This window comes from Pan paniscus, chromosome 8 (assembly GCF_029289425.2).
Source record: "Pan paniscus chromosome 8, NHGRI_mPanPan1-v2.0_pri, whole genome shotgun sequence".
Lineage (NCBI taxonomy): Eukaryota > Metazoa > Chordata > Mammalia > Primates > Hominidae > Pan > Pan paniscus.
Window position 1 is genome coordinate 137,974,861 of NC_073257.2, and position 18,975 is coordinate 137,993,835.

The 18,975-nt window shown below is 43.3% G+C and overlaps 1 protein-coding gene across 3 annotated transcripts in view; it reads right to left on the minus strand.

Annotated features, from left to right (window-relative positions):
- Positions 1 to 18,975, minus strand: part of ADAM12 (ADAM metallopeptidase domain 12) — a 375,334-nt gene that overhangs the window by 101,553 nt on the left and 254,806 nt on the right. For all 3 annotated transcript variants that reach the window (XM_034931678.3, XM_034931680.3, XM_034931679.3), the window contains exon 6: positions 3,368 to 3,554. In XM_034931678.3, coding sequence (XP_034787569.2) covers positions 3,368 to 3,554 — 187 coding nt within the window. The remainder of the gene's footprint in view (positions 1 to 3,367; positions 3,555 to 18,975) is intronic.

Below are 18,975 nucleotides of genomic sequence, written 5' to 3' on the forward strand. Positions count from 1 at the left end.
TTGGCCAGGTTGGTCTTGAACTCCTGACCTCAGGTGATCCGCCTGCTTCAGCCTCCCAAAGTGCTGGGACTACAGGCATGAGCCTCGCGCCCGGCCCCCACCACCAAGCTTTAAGAACAACTAAGGTAGTAAAAGAACATGATAGTCTCTTAGAAGAGGCATGGAAGCAAGGATGGTTGTTAGAGAGGAATTCAGTATGCCTGTCATATTTAAGGAGTTTTCAAACAGTTCTGGCCAGTTCCTGATATTCAACTCTCATTAGGCTCTACATATAATGTGCTATATACTGCTATGGCTACAAATACCCGACCACTACTGTGCCTTCTATTAAACAAATACGATAGGCTGTCTAGAAACACAAAAGCAATAGCACCAGTTCATTTCAGAATGGCCACCTTCAAGGAAGCAAAACAGCACCTCCCCAACTCGCTGTCCTATATGTACACAGTACCCAAGCAAACATTTCTTTTCAGAGAAGGCAGCAACTTTTCTATTTGACTCATAATTATCCATACTAATGGAGGGGAACAATGGCACAGATAATCCCTAAAGAAAAGGCAATTCAAAAATAATTTGCATTTGCCTTTGGGATGTCTTATGTGATTTTCTCCAGTAGATTTACCATCTTTGCCTTGCTCAGAGCTTGCTTAGGATGATGTTAAAATTGGTTTGCATTCTTGAATGAGTAGCCGATGGAGAGGGAAGGAGTCTGCTGTGGGGGATCTGAACAGTAAGGAGGCTTCAGGTTGGAGACTCAAAAATCCACAGAGAGAACGAGCTGACTGTGACGCTCCCTGTTTCTCTGTGCCCTTCGAGGGGCAGCCTGGGTTCTCACTAAAATCTAATGTGGAGCCTTGTAAAAATGACAAACAATAGCTCAGGTTTATATCACAGCCAGTGTATACCCTGAGTGCAGATTTATTCTTGATGCTCTGTGAAGAAAAACGCAAACATCTGCAGAAAAATCAGAGTCTGCACGCCAGTCTTTGCGATAGTTAACATTTAGTGGGGGCAGAAAAATGCAGGGAAAAAGCAAATGCAGTTGCTGCATTGCATAAACAAGATCAGTTAGCAGCCTTTCTACTGATTTTTTTTTTTAAGAGTGAAATAAAGGCAGCATAAGTGGGGCAGGAAATGTCCCTTTCATATTTACCGTAGGTGCTAACCAAAACAATCTACTATATAATTCCAGTTCACAAGGATTCCACATATTTGAAATTATTTTTCGCACCATTTTCATTATATACATGCATTTTAAGTCCAGGATGCTTTCTCTTCCATAAAAACCATCACGGTGCTTTCTAGAGAGAAATATTGAGAACTGAGTTGACCGGCATTGATGCCTTTCCTTTTCAATTTAAAGGTTCATTTGCACTTCAATATGCATTATTAACAAAGCACCGTTGTTATTCTCATTCTCCCCATTTCTCCACAAGTCAAAATGACTGGAAATTACAATCATGCTTCTAGAGAGCTGTAAGCTAAAAGAATTAAAATATGGCTGGCAAGTACAGACCAAGTTTGTACTTCTATATGAAACGACAAACATATTTGCGTGTCATTTAAGCCATCAAGTTATAAATCTTGTAACGTGGGCAACGTGCATTCAACAAGGTACTCAAAGCAAAGAGCCTGGAAAACAAAATGCAAATGTTCTACTTGTTTATGACCGGTAAAGCTACAGCTTAATCACATCTTCTCCAAGGTTTGGAATCAAAGGCAAAAGCATTTGAAGAGTAAAATAAACCTGCCGTGGGACCCCAGAGGCTGATCTTTAAATCCACCACTAAGACACGTAGCGGGGAGAAGCACAGGTTGAAAAGTCTCTTGAGCTTGTAGGGGTAGAGGTTGGGGGGTTAATTTTCAAGCTCTGTTCCTTGGGATTAGGATACAGTGTTCTGCCACCAAGCAGCAATGTCAAGGTGAGCCACAGTACCAGATGGGAGAGTTCCTCCCCTTCCTTTGATGGGGCAGGAAACGAAAAAGAGGTTGTGAGCACCTGCCATAGAAACTCTTAGAAACATACTAGCAAACAGAAGACGTGAGGGTTACACAAGCAGAATACCTGGACTGAAAGAATGAATGTAAAATTAGAGTTAAAAGTCCTGAACTGGTTCCGATAAGAGCAGTTTTAGGGGAACAGACATCTATCCACAGGTATGAGGGGAATTCTAAGAATCAGAAGGTATCATTTGGGATAACCCCTACTGTTTCCAAGTAGAAAAATGATTTAGAATGAACCAAGAATAATATTCATTAAATATTGAGTGCTAAGCAGTGGTCTACTGAAATTCAAGTTAGAAGACAACAACGGGTTAGGAGAAACCTAGAAGAAATGTTCTCGGACAGTCAAATATAAGCACAAGCGACATCCTATCTATAAATTTTCTTGATTTCTTGTCAACAGAGGAACAGGAAATCCAGAAATGGAAAATCAGGAAATTGTTGATAATTTCCTATCTATTTCTGCTCATTTAAATTCAGGGCCTCCAGCCAAATGTTGGGAACGATTGCCTTTAATCCTTATTAAAAGAGCTCTACTGTAGCCTCTGTTGCCCACATAATGCCAGAGAGAAAAGGGGCAGGCCGCCCTTAGGGGTGGAGGTTTCATGGTGTGACACTACACGTGTCAGGAAGGGAAGTCTGTCTGCAGCACAGACTCCCTTAGGCAACTACTCCTTCCAGTGCTGCTGCAAAAAGGAAGACATTTTATCAGCAGATCCAGGGGCTGGTGGCCAGAAAACACAGACTGCTTGGACGGTCCCAGGAGGGAACTAGGACAAGCATTTGCAGCTTGGACTGTGGATAAGCAAGATTCCTGAGCCACATCACGTGGAGGAAGGCCCAGTTCACCTCTGCATAAGTGTGTAGGCAAAGAGTGAGAATTCTCTGCAAATTATAAGAACCCAAACTTGCTAATAAAGAAGGCTCTATGTAGTCTTTCACCTACAGTAGATGGAGAGCTGCTAGAGAGTGGGTCAGGGTCCAATCTTGTCTTGCTTGTCATGGTGGCGCCCAACCCTGGGCCTAGGACCATAGTAGGGTCTCTTGGGAGATTCCATGAATCTTGAGCTTGTGGGGGTAGAGGTTGGGGGGGTAATTTTGTCATCCTCTGATCCCAACTGTGTGACTTTCCCCAGTATATTTTAATGAGTCTGAGACTGACATCTGCAACACAGTGATGGGGATTTGGCTTATGGTTGTGTCCCACTGTATAATGTCTACCACCTCCAGATAAACTGGGCACTTCCATCCCCCAGATGCCGCATCATCTAGATGGCAACATTTCTCCAGATGTCCTAGTGTGGGGTATCCGTAGCTTGAGCTCCTAGCTTTCCAGAAACACAAAATCAGGTATCCCCCTTACCCTTCTTGCCCCTGTCTGAGAGGGCGGTGGAAACACATTCTTTGCAGCAAGGTTTGGTGTGTTGTGACGTGATCCACATGATCCCCGGATGCTTTTCAGCTTCTTCACTGGGAAGAGTTTGTATCTGTTGGTTGCACTTTTCATTGGTTCTAAGACATAGCTTTCATTTTCAAACACAATAAGTCCCCTGTTGAAAAAGAAACAAGAAAAAATATATAATTTTAAGAACAGCTTCTTGTTTATGGCCAAGACACAGCTCTTAACAAGAGAGAGAATGAAAAAAGAAACACTAATTTACTTATATTCTCAGATTTTGATTGGAAAGGACGTTTCTGTGACATATGTTTGCATTGATTCATTTGGCAAATCTTTTGGAAAGTTAGCCTAGGAATTTTCTTCTGTTTGAAATATTTTATGGTAAAGAATACAGTGCATTTTGCTTTTGTATGTTTTTATCTCTTTTTATGTCTCAAAGATATATTGCCAGGAAGAAGAATGAGGAAAAAGAAGTTTCAACTGCTTAGAAGATAACTGTATCTGAATTAGCAGACACATTTCAAAAGGGAAATGTTTACTTTTAAAATATTTCAATAGCCTCAGGGGTACAGTAGCCTTTGGTTACGTGGATAAATTGTGTAATGGTGAAGTCTAGGATTTTAGTGCACCTGTCATCTGAGTAGTGTACGTTGTACCCCACAGGTAGTCTTTCATCCCTCTCCCGCCTCTTGGCCTCCCCCTTCTGAGTCTCCAATGTCCATTATATTACTCTGGATGCCTTTGTGTACCCATAGCTTACTTCCCACTTAGAAGTCAGAAAATGCCATATTTGTTTTTCAATTCCTGAGTTATTTCACTTACAACAATGGCCCTAGTTCCATCCAAGTTGCTCCAAAAGCCATTAGGAAATCTTTTTATAAAAGGACAATTCCTACATCTAATTATTTATCCTGATCAGCCCTATTCCCTAAATATTTGATGGAATTATAAGCACCATGAGTATGAATTTATATTTTTTTATTTACTTATTTAATTTGTGGGAGATGTGTGAATAAAGGAACCCACTTAAGTACACAGAGCATTAGCACTGCTTCTTGGAGGCTGAGGTCTGGCCTCTGGACCCTGTGTTCAGCTCTTTCTGGAATCAAGAACACTACAGGGAGAAGTGACAGTCTCAACGCTGCCAGGGTGGCCTCTGGAGTCTGGAAGCTCTGGGTTTGAGTTCCAGTTTTTTACTTACTAGTTATGTGACCTTAACTTTGAGCCCTGGTTTCTTCACCTGTAAAATGGGGATAATGGTACTTACTTCTCAGGGTTGCTATGTCATCGAGTCAAAACGCTTAGCCCAGGGGAGGCCCCAGGTCAGTGCTTGAGAGGTGGTAGCTTTCTTTACTATTAATAAGGGCAGATTCATGGATTAGGCATCTGTTAACAGGTTAACTGAAAGACTGACAATTTCAGGAAAGTTCTGTATTTTGTTAACCCATCTGCTCATAGGAATACTGGTCACTCATGGCTCTGTGATATAAAATACAGCATTAATAATATAAATACATTTCTGGGAATGACAATAACTAAGAAAGAACCTTTTGAGCCAGTCTTTAGGTTTGGGAAAGAAAGCATAGATTCTTTTTAAAAATGGACAAATTTGCTGAAGACTCTAACTTGCAGAGATAGAAGGTGACATTTAGCCATGGACCATGACACATGTCTGACCTTCTGGAGCTCACAACTAAGGCCACATCCCACTGCCTGGAAATGAGTAATGCTAGCCTTGGGCTGTCGGGTTCCTTCAAACGATGGGAACCTTGGCCTGCAGCTTGGTTTTCATTTCTCTCTTTGCTAAGGTGGGGCAGTGAAGTGCTTTAATTTAAAAGGTGCTTCCTGATGTTGAGAGAAAGGTTTTCTTTGGAGAAATGACAATTTGGGTAACAGCAAACTGGCATGTCTGAATTCCCATGTGTCTAGTACCTTATGTTATTTAGCGAGGTGACCACTATCTCTCCACTTTAGAAAGACACAAAATTTTCATGTAAAATTCATCTGACTGGAAATGGACCCTTCTAATACAGTGACTACTAACCTTTTGTGAGACATGAACCTCCTCAGACTCTCCCTAGAATAATTCACATACATACCTGTAGGGGCTAAGGGAAAATGTCCTCCTTTGCCCTCTGAAAGTTCACTACAAATCAACTGACAAAAGGCAGAAATATTATGGGAGAAAAGGCATACAATTTTATTTTAACAGTCACAGCACAGGTGAATTGTAGAAGAATGATTACTCAATGGGGGCACAGATGGCTATACACCCTTCTTCTTAGGAGAAAGGGAGATAGGGAAGTATGGATAATTTTAGGGGGTGAGTAAATGATTTTTAGGGGAATTCATTGGGCTGGAAGAACATACAATGGCCTGGGACAAAGTCTGTTGGGCCTGCAGAACAGACAACGGTTTATGACAAAAGTCTGTCTGGATGGGTTGACAGGCTTCAGTCTTTCTTCCTGTGACATTAGTTAATGAAAACTCAGAGAGGGACCAAGGTAATTTATTTCTTTTTTGGAGGGTCTATAGTTCAGGCAGATAAGGGAACGTCAGAGAACAACTTCATCCTGTGCTTTTGGAGAGTCAGATGGGGTGAAGGTGGGTGCCAGGGGCCAGAGAGACCTTGAGGGTTTTCCTTCAGTTCAGCATGTCAAAGATCCATATTTTGGGGTATCATTTTCTGAGCCCCAACATACATAACCACAAAATTTTGCAGATTATTTTAGCAAATTCAGGAGTGAGGATAAGGTCTATGTAAATGGAATGAGGTTTACGGCATTAGTTCTAATATATAATAATACACAATATATAATAATATATATTATATAATATATATGCAATATAATTATATATTACATATGTAATATTATATATTATATATTACATATGCAATATAATATATATTACATATGCAATATAATATATTATATGCAATATAAATATATTATATATGTATAATATACTATATTATATATAGTATATATAGTATATAGTATATATAGTATATATAATATATATAGTATATATAGTATATATAATATATATAGTATATATAGTATATATAATATATAGTATATATAGTATATATAATATATATAGTATATATAGTATATATAGTATATATAATATATATAGTATATATAGTATATATAGTATATATAGTATATATAGTATATATAGTATATATAATATATATAGTATATATAGTATATATAGTATATATAGTATATATAATATATATAGTATATATAGTATATATAGTATATATACTATATATAGTATATATAGTATATATAGTATATATACTATATATAGTATATATAGTATATATAATATATAGTATATATAGTGTATATATACTATATATACTATATATACTATATATTGTATATATACTATATATACACTATATATAATATACTATAGTATATACACTATATAGTATATACATACCATATATTATATAATATATAATATATAATATACTATATTATATTATACATGTAATATATATTATATATGCAATACATAATATATATTATCTTACATGTAACATATATTATATATTACATATGCAATTATATATTATATGCAATACATGATATATTGCATATTATATAATATGCAATATGATATATATGAGAAATTATATAATATGTAACAATATATAATATAATAGATAATAATTATATATTATATAATTATATAATATATAATCTTATATAATAATTAGTTCTAATATATAATTTATATTGCAGCAACCCAAGGATCTAGGTATACATCAATCCTCGAGGAATAGCTGGTCAAGTTGCAAACTCCATCAGTTTTCCTCAATCTAAGCTTCTTTCCAAAGAAGGGACTGTGTAAGGTGTTCCTATGTCATTCATTACTGCTTACATATTTGTTCAGTCATTCATCATCCTATGCTCATTGATGGCCCATTCGTAGGTAGTATTTAACAACTCTTAAATTTTAATAGATTGACAGTATCTCAACACTCAAATGATATGGAAGGAAGAGGCTTGAGTTAGTCAAGTATCTATTTTGAACACAACTGGTAAGCAAATACAGACTAATCAACTCATTAGTATTTAACTGGCTTACTCCACCAATCCTGTTTTATGAGTTGTCATGGGCAATGGGAGAAACAGATCTATCATGCTCGGGATACTTGTATCCTAATAGACAAGGCAGCATCGAGATATCCGGGACAATTAGAAATCCTGTGAGAGCTAAGATGTGCATTTGAAGAACCGTAACACTTAATCCTTCAGAGAAGAGGGGGTCCAATGTGGTTTGGAGCAACTAAAACATTTTTTAATATTTTCAAATCCCAAATCTGTAGAAATTGTTACTTAGTCATGAAAATGTTCTCATGTCTCCTTCTAAGTCATCCAAAGTCCAGATTGACTAAAAGTCATTCTATGAAGTGTTGCCTTCCCCCACACTGGTGTCCATGTGTATCACCAAACAGATCATTCAGGGATTACTTTGGTCATCAACTCTGTGAGGTGGCTTGTGTCTCCTTCTCTGAGATGTTCTTTATGAAATAAAATGTAGACTTCTAACTTTGGAATAGGTAGGAGAGGATTTTTGTTTATTAAAGTTGATTTTATTAAGGATGTGAACTTAAAAAAATAGGCAAAGGGAGGCCGGGTGCGGTGTCTCACGCCTGTAATTCCAGCACTGTGGGAGGCTGAGGTGGGTGGATCACCTGTGGTCAGGAGTTCAAGACCAGCCGGACAACATGGCGAAACTCCATCTCTATTAAAAATACAAAAAGTAGCTGGGTGTGGTGGCATGCACCTGTAGTCCCAGCTACTTGGGAGGCTGATGCGGGAGAATCGCTTGAACCCAGGAGGCAGAGGTTGCAGTGAGCCGAGATGTGCCACTGTACTCCAGCCTGGGTGACAGAACGAGAGTCCCTCTCAAAAACAAAAAAAAACAAAAACAGTCAAGGGGAAAGTGGAAATGAATACCATCAATTCTGCCCTAAAAAGAAAATGGCAGTAACATTTCATTTTGTATTGCAACATTTTCTATTTTATATTGGATCTAAATAAGCTGAACACTTAACTGTAAAACATGTCACCACGTTCTAATCATGAGAAGCAAATTACTGAAAAAGTTTTTCTACATAGTGGAATATTTCTAGCAATTGTTACTTAGTTGTAAAAATATTCTCTTATCTTCTTTTATCTTTTAAGTCATCCAAAGGCCAGATGTTGAGAAATCAGGATGAAGGCCTTCCCTTTACTGCAAACAATTGGCAGCCTATAATAAGCTTAATTAAATAATTGCTTTGGACTGTCTTGGGTATAATTAATCATTTAGCTCTAAAGAATTGCTGGAAACAACAGTGGACACAAAATTGAAGCATTCAGGGTTTCTGAGATACATTTTGATGTTCTCACAGCCCTTACTGGCCCTGAGTTAGATAAGTGAATGTAATTTGTTTTAAGTTGAATGTCACAGATATTTAGTTGTAAACCTGAAGTTGGAAGACTCTCAGAGCATGGAATTTAAATCCAGTGGACTTTGCGTGTGGGGTTCTTTCTCTCTAGGTAGAGTAGGGGGAAAAGATGAGAAGAAAGTCTCCAATGTTTGGGAAAGATGAAGACCGTGGGTCCCTTCTCTTGAGCGACAGGAGGAGGCCGGCCCAGCCATCACCCCAGGCTCAGGCCAAGTTCTGGGGCAGAGAGAAAGGGGTTCTCAGGGTGGCCAGGGTCACCCCACTGTGGCACTCTTCTAGGATCCAGGTTCTGGGCTGCGCTCCGTACACTGATCACTCTGCTGACCATGGCTGCAGCTCCCATGACCCCACTGTCCAAGGTGCGCAGGTGGCAGAGCTGGGGACCCAGTCGGGACCTGTGTGCCCCGGGCTTGGGCCTCTCAACCCCACACTCGCCTGCTTCCCTTTGTGCAGTTTTGAGAGAGGGGCCCAGAACCAGCAGGAGTATGAAAAAAGCAGAATTAAAAAAGAAAAGGACTAGAATTAGAATTAGAAAGAGAAAATGGAGCCGCTGCTTTGAAAACCAGCGGCCTTCCTTTAACATGTAAAATCCTGTTGTTTTTCCTTGACAGGAAACAAAGAGGAATCTATTAAAATTTTATTAGTTGATTATTTTAGCTTTCAAAGTGGACACTCAAGAGACCTATATTTCCTCAAGATGAGTTTTTGTCCTTCTGAAAATTAGTTTTTAATCTCCAAAGCCACGATGCAGCAGGCACCGGGGCCGCTTAATGTCTGATCCTGATTTTTTTGACTGCACCCGGCAAGCAGGACAGTGGCACATGGATTTTGACTGCCTGTAATAAGATGATGATTAGAAAACATGAATTATCCTGGCTAGCTCAGTGTCCAACTGCTAACTGAATTTCCTAGAAAAAGACTTTTGGTCTCGGTGTGGTGCTGTCAATCACGTGGTGGAAAAGCAGTTGGCTTGAAATTTAATTTCGGCTTTTTTTTTTTTTTGGGGGAAGTCTTGGGTAAAAGTAGTATCTCACCCCATACATGTTTGATAAACAGTCGTGGCAGCAGTATTACTTAACACATAAGCACCACAGGGCTTCAGTAATTTCCATGTGAACTACTCAGGTACAGTCAAAACAAATATTCTTTATCCCTTTACTATGCGCAAGACACTAGGCTAGACATGCAAAGACCCCTTGCCCGTGGTTCCCATTTCAAATATAACTCATGACCAGGGTGTGGGAGCACGACAGAGGAGGTAAGAGTTTAAACTGTGACAAAACACATTAAGAATAGTTATTACCAAGGGCTGGGCATGGTGGCTCATGCCTGTAATCCTGGCACTTTGGGAGGCTGAGACTGGTAGATCACTTGAGGTCAGGAGTTCCAGTCCAGCCTGGGCAACATTGTGAAACCCCATTCCTACTAAAAGTACAAAAGTTAGCGTGCGTGATAGTGCGTGCCTGTAATCCCATCTACTCGGGAGGCTGAGGTAGGAGCATCACTTGAACCTGGGAGGCGGAGGTTGCAGTGAGCCAAGATCGCACCACTGCACTTCAGCCTGGGTGACACAGTGAGTGAGACACCGTCTCAAAAAAAAAAAAAAAAAAAAAAGAAAAGTGTTATTACCAGCATTACCAGCACATCAATAATAATAATAGCAGCTATGATGTATGAAAAGATTCCCTGAGTCAGGCTCCTTTTTTAAATTTCAGTGTTATGGAAAAATAATTTACATAGCATTAAGTTCACTCCTTGAAAGCATGCAATCCAATGGTTTCTAGCATATTCACTGAGTCGTGCAAACATCACCACTATCTAATTGCAGACATTTTCATCATTCCCCCCAAAACTCTGGACCTATCAGCAGTCACTCTTGATCCTTCATGGCCCCCATGAGCCAGGCTCTCGAATGTATTACTTCCTTTTTTTTTCTTTTCTTTTCTTTTTTTTTTTTGAAACGGAGTCTCGCTTTGTCGCCAGGCTGCAGTACAGTGGCGTGATCTCAGCTCACTGCAACCTCTGACTCCCTGGTTCAAGGGATTCTCCTGCCTCAGCCTCCTGAGTAGCTGGGATTACAGGCATGTGCCACCACACCCAGCTGGTTTTTGTATTTTTAGTAGAGACGGGGTTTCACCATGTTGGCCAGGAGGGTCTCGATTTCCTGACCCCGTGATCCGCCAGCCTCGGCCTCCCAAAGTGCTGGGATTACAGGCGTGAGCCACTGTGCTCGGCCAGGAATATATTATTTTCTTTAATATTTACAGCAATCCTATAAAGCAGATAACATGAGCCCATTTTACTAATGAGGAAAATAAAGATGAGAGCCCCCAGGTCACTGCAGGGGGTTGAATAGTGTCCCCCCCAGCCCCCAGAAAAGATATGTTTAAGTCCTGATCTCTGGACCTGTGAATGTGACCTTATTGGGAAAAGGGACTTTGCAAATGTAATTAAATTAAGGATCTCAAGATGAGATTGTCCTGGACTAGGGTGGGCCATAAATCTAATGACACATGTCCTTAGAAGAGACCGAAGAGAAGACACACAGACGTAGGGAAGAAGGCCAAGCAAAGATGCAAGCAGAAACGGGAGTGACATCTACAAGTCAAGGCACAGCAGGGATGGCCAGAAGCCACCCAAAGCGAGGAGGGAGATGTGGGAGGGATTCTTCCGTAGACTCTGCTGAAGAAACCAACCCTGCTGACCCCTTGATTTCAGACTTCTGGCCTGAAAAGCAGTGAGAGACTAAATTTCTGTTGTTTGAAGCCACCTAGTTTGTGGCAGTTTGTGAAGGTAGACCTATGAAACAGACACAGCCATACAGCCAATCAGAAGCAGAGCCAAGATGTCCCAGTTGGGACCTGGCTCCTGGGCCTGGTCACTTGCCCTCATCAGACTGGATGGTTAGCCTCCTCTTCAGGGTCACGCACAGCACTAATGCTGGGGATGACCTTCGAGGCTGATGAGTGACCTTCGAGGTCCAGGTTAGCCAACCCTTCCTTCAGGATCCCCAGGATCTAGGGCCCTTCTGCGGAATTCCTCATGTGGTTTTGTGCAACCTGCTTCCTGTCACTAACAACATTTTATTAAATTGATATCTGGCTTCCTTTACACACCCAGGGAATAGTTTCCTTATTTCCGTTTTTTTAGAACCAGCATTGCAGTTTGCACGTGACCAGGAGGTGAGTAAGTGATCACTAAATATTTGCAGGACTATTGAACAAGCATAAGACTGAACTAGAGGCTTTGACATGTAAGCCATGGAGAGCCAAGGTAGGCTGGAGTGCAATGGGTTGGCAGGATTTATGATATGATCTAGTAGTGTTTTTAAAACATGACCTTCTAGAATGTGCAACATGGCAATGAAAGGAGGGGTGGAGACAGAAGCACAGTGGGGAAGGCAATTTTCAAATCTAAGAGGGGGTTGAACAAGGATGGTGATAGAAGAGAGGGATGAAGGAGACACTATAGGGGAGAGCGTGCAGGGCCTGGGTGGATACAATAGGTTACAGAAATCTCCCTGGGGTCAGGCTTATAGACTCGAGGTGGTGTGGACCTTCTGGACAAGAGGTCAGGTGGAGAGCCAGTCTGGAGACCTACCCAGAGGAGTTCAGATTGAGACATCCTGAGTTTTGAGTGACAGTGGGGCCCGGGGAGAGCTGAGAGACTTGACCTTGGATCTCCTTCAGAGCAGACGCCACCTGGCAAAACCACCGTGGCTGGTGGCCAGTGGATCCCTGTGGCATGCACGTCAAAGCCTCTTGCTGACTCGTGCACATGTCCAACAATATCTGCAAACAGCTGAGGTGGGCCCCCAGGGATGGCTCTCACAGGAGTTTACCCGGATGTCCAAAGATCTCCATGGGAGGAAGCAGAAGGGAGAAGGGAAGCAGTGTGGAAACCTGGCTAGAGACACCTGGCCAGAGGTTGGAGGAGAGCCAGGTGGGCTAGTCAGACAGGTGCTGATGGAGCGAGCACCACAAGTGCAAAGGTGAAGGTCAAAGTGGCTTTACCGCCATTCCATGACAATTTCCTCCTTCATATGATCTACTGCACTTTAAATAGTATTTAAAAAGTGGATTGGCCAAAATTAAGGTTTGTGAACTGCCTGACCTTTGGGAGGGCACATCTGTTCCTGCACTACTTACTGAGTACTTGTAACATGCCAGGGTCTAGGACACAGCCGTGTTGGGGCACCCAGTCCCTGCCTTCCTGGAACTCCCAGTCTAGCAGACAGGAAGGCGAAGGCAAGTCCACCTCCATGCACCTGACCTTCTGGGTGTTAGACCTATACATTGCAGGCACCTCGTAGAATGAGGTACGGCAGTTACCAAGGCATGGGCAAGGAAGGATAGGGGCCTTAAGACAGGGACGTAAACACATATTTACAAAGCACCTGCTATGCTACCAGAACTGCAATGTATGAGGAAATGCATGACAGCACATGGCTGAGCCAGATGGTGAGGAGATGGGGACACCAGGAGAGGCTTCTTGGAGGAGGAAGCAGTGTTTGACTTGGGCCTTGAGGGAAGAGTGGATCTTCCAAAGTCAAAAGGGAGGGCAGGGAGTAGTGGGTCCCAGGCAGAGGGGCAGCACCACGCATGTGGGGGCATGCTCTGGAAACAGCCAAAAACACAGCGTGGCGGGGACAGGGTGGTTTCCTCAGGAGGGGGATGGTGGGACTGAAAAAGAAGATTGGATCCAAATTATGCAAGAGGTTTACCAGAAAAAAAATTGAATGGGGGTCAGCCAGGCTTGGGTTTAAGATCTAGTTTTGCCCACTGTCACTGAGAGGCCATGAGGAAGTCACTTTTGTGGTCTCTGCTTTTTACCTGTAAACCAAGGAGCACGAGACCTGCTCGTGGCTTGTGTGAGCTTCCCATGAGGACAAGGAAAGGTGCGGTGCCAATTCAGGAGAGGCCCCCGTCTGCAGCTGGGATGAGGAAGGGAAGTGAGCTGGGTCAGTACCTGGTGATATGGGGATGGGGCAAAGGGCTTTGAGAGGGTGGCGATTTCAAGGTGCAAACTGCATGACAGCAATGCTGGGGGTTGGGAAACGAACTCCAGGCCCCTGAGGATGCCATGCCTTAGTTGGCTGCTCAGGTGACAATAACATCTGCCCCATTCTCATGAAAACAGGAATCATAACAATGAAGAAAAATAAAGTATGACCTACTGCACCTATCATCAGCACCTCACAGAGTGGGTACGCATGGGAGTGTGTGGTGTACGTGTGGGAATGTGTGCAAGTGGGGGCCTGTGCATGTGTGTGTGGTGTGCATGTGGGAATGTGTGCAAGTGGGGGCCTGTGCATGCGAGTGTGTGGTGCACGTGTGGGAATGTGTGCAAGTGGGCGCCTGCACATGTGAGTGTGAGGACACCTCGTGCTCAGGTGTTACCAACCCCATTTAAAAAGGAAATAACTATGATGACAACCAGTCTCTAGTGTACGATCTGATCGAGATACCACTTCCTCATCTAGCAAGTGAGCTTGGCTCGCGTCTTTTAAAGCACAGGTAGGCCCTTAAGAAATTCAGCTTCAGTCGAACCTCTGTGCCTGCAGGTGATGAAGACTTGGGGCTCATTCCAATACCAAGAGCCCACGAGACTCCTCCTGCCAGATACCTGAGTCAGAGCTGAGAGAGCGGGGCAAGAGAACCAGAAAAATTAGGGAAAGACAAGCTTTTCCCTCCAGGAGCTCATGCTCCAGCCAGGAGCTGAAGCAGTGGGAACGTGGCATTTAGGAACAAACTCAGAAGACGGGTGCATGGCTGTTTTGATGCCCCAGCAGGAGCATGACAGGGCTGGACGTCTGTCCCATTACAAAGTACAGTAGGTCGGTTCCTCTGGGCCAGGAGCTGGATTCTCTTCCCATCTCAGCGACAGTTTGATGTCTGTGCCCTGCAGAGTTGCGGATTATCTGAAGCTCATGGCCGTGCCTCCAGGCTCCCTGGCTGGCAGGAATGAGAGCACCAAGCCACCAGAGCAAATTGGGAACCAGAATGTAAAAAGGGGGAGGAGAATCACAAGCACTTCACCGAAACCGTATTAACTGGGAGTTGCGCATCGATGGGAGACATACGATACGGGACAAAATTAACATATGGCCTCAACTTCACATTCGACTTGGAGTCATTTCAAAGTAAGAATAAACTCCATGGCTGAACTCCTTTTTATGACCCATTTTCCATGTTGTACTTCATTCCCTCCATTCAAGAGCCGTCTCCTCTTTAATGTCCCTTTCTACTGAGATCTTTGTGCTGTTTTTGTCTCCGTGTGCTTTCCGCTTCAAGCTTCAAATGATGAAGAATAACTTGTTAATTCCCTCCTTCTATGTTCTAGAACAGAGTTTTTTTCTTCCTGCTGATTTGTGGTCCTGTGTTTTTGAAGCAATGTGGGATGTTCTTTCGCTGCAAAACTGGAATCTCTTGGGCTGTAATTAATGTGTCTTCTAGGACACCCCAGCTTCCCTCCACGTTCCTAGATCTTAGTGTGTTTTTGGAGCACACCAGATTTAACACAATTTTTAATCCCCATTTTCTTTCTTAACAGCTAGCAGGCTGGGGCTACTCTAGTTGCATTTTTTTTTTCCTTTTACTTCCAGTCTCAATCAATTCTTCTGTCAGTGAGCAGTTGATCAGATACAGCTTCCCCTCACCCTGGTCTGATTCTTGACTTGAAAGATCATAAAGTTGACTGTACAGCTGCGGAATTTCTCTGTTGATGCACGGTCTGCTGCTTTTGTAACAACAGCACAAAGATCTGGGAAGTCAAAATTCTCAGAAGCGCCCACAGTGAGGAGTTCATTAGACCCACACAGCGTTCCTCATCACCATTCCCATTCCCTCTTGGTGGCTGACACCAGACAATGCAGCACTTACTCTTCTGACTTTTCCTGAAATCCCAGCTGCAAGGATTTCACAATATTCTTTTCTGCCAAATTTATGAGTCTGTGCCTGCTCCTGGGGATGCGGGGTGGATGTGGAGACTCAGACACTGCAGAGTCTGGCCAGCGAGGTCGTCACCACCATGCAGAAGGAACTGGCAACCCTGACAGTTGCCCTGCACCTTTGTGGGAGGCTGAAAGAGCTAAGGCAGCGTGCCTGGCACACGGTGACTACAGGGCTGGCCTGGGAAGAGGGATGGAGGGTCGTGACTGAGTGGCAAGGCCAAGCCCTATGGGAGGATTTGTCTTGCTTGGATATTACTCTAGGAATACCTTCCCCAGTTGTCACTCTAATGAGTTAATGTCACTAGTTTATAAGTTGTTTTATTAAGGTAAATAGGAGCTATTAGGAACTCCTTGTAGATAATCCTTTTCTCTTTGCCCATCAAGAATCTGATAGCCCTATAAAGATAACCTGAAAATTATCCAGCCAATCCTGGATGTTTCCATTGATGGCTGATCTCAGTTTTGATAATTGATAATTTCTTCATAATTGTTGCTGGAAGAGGCCTATTTGTTTCTGAGTGTCCCTGGCTCTCAGCTGTCTTCTTCTTTTTTTTTTTTTTGGCAAAAGCTCATTGCATTTCTTTGGTACATTCACCCCTTCCCTGCTCCCTGCCTCGGGGACCCTGGGTGCAGTTTTCCCTCAACCTGGTCCAGGATATAGGGCCATAACCTGTTTGATCAGACTACTAAGCTCCCCACTGACCACTCTGATTGTTTCACAGATGAGCCAGTGGCCTAGTCAGAGCCACTGGGATGTGTTCAGATGACCTCCACTGAGCTTGGGAGAGAGGCTTCTTCTTGCTTTTTGAGCATGGAAGCCTCATGCTGCCAACAAAACAAAACAACAACTCTCTATTATGGACTGAGTGTTTATATACCCTGCAAATTCATATGTTAGAGCCATGGCCCCCATGTGATGGTATCGGGAGATGGGGCCTTTGGGAGCTGATTAGGCTTAGATGAGATCATGAGGGAAGCCCCATGATGGGATTCGTGCCCTTATAAGGGACACCAGAGCTTCCTCCCTCTGTACACGCACAAAGAGAGGTCATGTGAGCACACAGCAAGCTAATGACTGCCTGGAAGCCAAGAGAAGAGGCCTCAGGAGGAAAAATCAATCTTGTCAGCTCATTGATCTTGGACTTTCCAGGCTCAAGAACTGTGAGAAATAAATTTCTATGGTTTAAGCCAACCAGTCTATGGTATTTTGCTATGGCAGCCCATGCTAAGATAGTGCCTGAGAATGAAAGTAACATAGAAGAAGGTAGAGGCTTGAGATAGAAAATAGACCGTGATAATATTAGCTAGGACCCTGTATCCAGCCATGCCTAGATTTTTCAGTAGCATAAGCCTATCTCCACATTATTTTGTTTTTCTTTAAGTCAGTTTGAATTCGTGTTTTTTGTTTTTTGTTTAGATGGAGTCTTACTCTGTCGCCAGGTTGGAGTGCAGTGGCACAATCTCGGCTCACTGCAACCCCCGCCTCCCGGGTTCAAGCAGTTCTCTGCCTCAGCCTCCCAAGTAGCTGGGACTACAGGAGCATGCCACCACGCCCAGCTAATTTTCGTATTTTTAGTAGAGATGGGTTTTCACCATGTTGGCCAGAATGGTCTCGATCTCTTGACCTTGTGATCCACCCGCCTTGGACTCCCAAAGTGCTAGGATTACAGGCGTGAGCCACCGCGCCCCCGGGCAGCTTTTCTCTTCTTTACACACAATGACCTTGATGCCAAATTGAAAGCTGAAAATATCCAGCCTTCAACACATGACCTTTGAAGAAAGAGGTCCACCTTTCAGGCCCCAGAGAGGCACAATAGTAAAGTGTGGATTTCCCTTTCCAAGTGTGTGTGGTCCTTACTACCATGGCCTTGTGTATCTCTGCCCTGGTCTCTACAGGAGCTGCAAAGCTTTGCAAGGAATTATCCCTGGAGTGCTGCATGAACACACAACCCCAACTAGTCCAGTCCCAGAATCAAAGAACAAAGACTGTCTCATGATGCTCACTAGAGGTGGGCACAGGGCTTGGCTTTACTAGAGGTCACTGCATTTGTTTACTGTTTCTCCCCTGGCACCCATCACAGGGGAGAAACAAACTCAAACTTTGTTTGAACATGCAAACTTCCCACCATGCAAACTGGGGCTCAGAGAGGCCCAGTGACCTGTCCATTGTCACACAGCTAATTCACCACCCTGACTATCATGTTCTAGGGTAAGAACATCTACCTGGGGTCCCAGAGTACCCATTTTGAATTGGTCACTCACCTTCACCTCAGATGCCACCAGGTCTGACCCCATTTCACCCCCAACCCTGCTCATCTCTGTCTCCTCCAGGAATTCAAGCACTGGTTTTCCATGAAAACTGGCCCCTTATCCCCCACAAGTCTTTAATCCTCTACTGACCTTATCCCCACTCCCTTTTCCCTAACCCTTTCCACTGTGCTCTTGGGGCTCATGGTCCATCCTCAAATCCTATCCTGATCCAAATCTCTTCCAGAATATTCCTCTTACCTCCTTCCCCTAGCTGAATCCTGGCTGATTCCACTGATATCACCTCCCCTGCAGCCTCTCAGGATGATACTTCATTACTTAAAATTTCTCCCTCATGTACCTCAGCTCCTTGGTGGTGAACAGTTGTCATCTTTGCTCTAAATTGTCACTTCCAAACTCTCCTTCTTCACCTTCTCCTGAGCGTCCACCCCGCATGCTGGGTATGTACGTGTATTGGAGTCCCTGCCTGGTTGTGGATTTTGCTGCATCTTCAGTAGGTCCTTTCATGTGCTCACACCCCACGCTTCCTCAGGAAAGTGACTTTAAGACACAGATCACTAACAAAATTTAGAGTCGCCAGCCTCTCTAATACCCGTGGAAAGGTCTCTCGACTCTCACAAAAGTTGCCACCTTTGACCAGGCCCGCCCCACCACCTCTTACCAGTTACTGTGAAGACACCTACCCAAGCCTCCGCTTCTGTGCACATTCCCTACAGTCTATTTCCAGCCTGGCAGCTGGAGTGCCCCTGTAAAAATGTGAAGTCAGACCACATCACTTCAGCTCCAAGCTCCCTGGCACCCATCACTGGGGGGAGGCCAAAGGACATCTGATCACCTTCGTGACCCCTGGTGATCCTACCTTTCCACTTCCCT